We start from the raw sequence: 1399 nt of genomic DNA, 5'->3' as shown, positions 1-1399 counted from the left end.
GGAGGCTACAGGGGTGGCTTCTGTGAGAAGCTGCAGGAAGCTTCCCCCATGTCCAGCTGATCCAATGCCAGCCAGCTCCAGGACGGACATGTCTCTGGCCAAGGCTGAGCCAATGTGAGATGGTGGTAATGCCTCTGAGATAACATCCTTAAGAAGGAAAAAAAGTTATTGCACAGATGTAATTGCAGGCAGGGTAAAGTGAGAATCTGTGAGGGGAACAGCTCTGCAGACACCAAGGTCAGAGGAGAAGCAGGGGCAGGAGGTGCTCCAGGCTCTGGAGCTGAGATTCCCCTGCAGCCCATAGTGAAGACCCTGCTGAGGCAGCTGTGCCCCTGCAGCCCAGGGAGGACCATGGGGGTGCAGAGATCCACCTGCAGCCTGTGGAGGAGCCCACGCTGCAGCAGGTGGATCCTGAAGGAGGCTGTGAACTGTAGGAAGCCCGTGCTGGAGCAGGGAAAGGACTCTGACTCGTGTCCCTGAGCAGTGGCCGAACAACGTGGGATGAACTGACCGTGTCCCCCATTCCCGTCTCTCTGCGCCGCTGGCACGGAGGAGGCAGAGCCCGGGAGGGAGGGAGGGGTGGGGGAAGGTGTTTTTAAGATTTATTTTACTCCTCATTATGGCGCTCTGATTCTGTTGGCGATAAATGGAATTACTATCCCCAAGCTGAGGCTGTTTTGCCCATGACAGCAATCGCTGAGTGATCTCTCCCTGTCCTTAACTCGGGAACCTTCCCCTGTATTTTCTCTGCCCTGTCCAGTTGCGCAGGGTGCTGACAGAGGGGCTCTGGAGGGCACCCGCCATCGAGCCGGGGTTAACCCACCACACGACTGCTCTGGGAGACCGAGGGGAGCTTTCGAAAACCGGGGAAAGCTCGACATTCCCGCCAGGAGACGCTGAGGGAGCCGCAGCCCCGCAGGGCGGGAAGCGTCGGGACCATGAGAGGCGGCAGCTCCAACTCAGCGCGGCGGCCCCGGGAGGGAGCCCCGTCCCAAAGAAGCCGAGGGGAGCTTTGGGAACGCCGGCAAAGCCCCAAAGCCCCACAGCAGCGCCAGCAGAGGCGCCGCGGCCTCGGCAGGGAAGCGCCGCAGCTGCGCCTCAGAGGCAGCTCCGCCTCAGCGCGGCGGCCCCGGGAGCCGCCCCCCCCACGCCCTCAGCACAAAAGCGCGGGCCAAGGGGTCGGGCCGGGCCGGCTCGGGCAGCGCTTGGGCACGGCGGGCTCCAGGCACAGGGGCACAGCACCACGGAGGGTGGAAAACGCCTCCAACGCCATCCAGGCCAACCTGGGACCGGCCAACACCTGGTCAACTACACCAGAGCCCTGAGTGCCATGTCCAGGCCTTTCTTGAACCCCCCGGCAATGGGGACTCCACCACTCCCTGGGCAGCCCATGCCAAGG

The 1399-nt window shown here is 62.8% G+C and overlaps 1 protein-coding gene across 1 annotated transcript in view; it reads right to left on the bottom strand.

Moving 5' to 3' along the window:
• The window catches only part of LOC113941241 (leucine-rich repeat-containing protein 37B-like), a gene marked incomplete at its 3' end in the record, with an annotated part of 5476 nt that extends 4595 nt beyond the window's left edge, over positions 1 to 881 (bottom strand). The window contains exon 1 of the mRNA XM_027632399.1: positions 824 to 881. Within this exon, the coding sequence (XP_027488200.1) occupies positions 824 to 881 (58 nt within the window). The remainder of the gene's footprint in view (positions 1 to 823) is intronic.
• Between the last annotated feature and the right edge of the window lie 518 nt (positions 882 to 1399).

This window comes from Corapipo altera, unplaced genomic scaffold, assembly GCF_003945725.1.
Source record: "Corapipo altera isolate COAL_440 unplaced genomic scaffold, ASM394572v1 356, whole genome shotgun sequence".
NCBI classification, from domain to species: domain Eukaryota; kingdom Metazoa; phylum Chordata; class Aves; order Passeriformes; family Pipridae; genus Corapipo; species Corapipo altera.
This window is presented reverse-complemented; position numbering and strand designations above follow the sequence as displayed.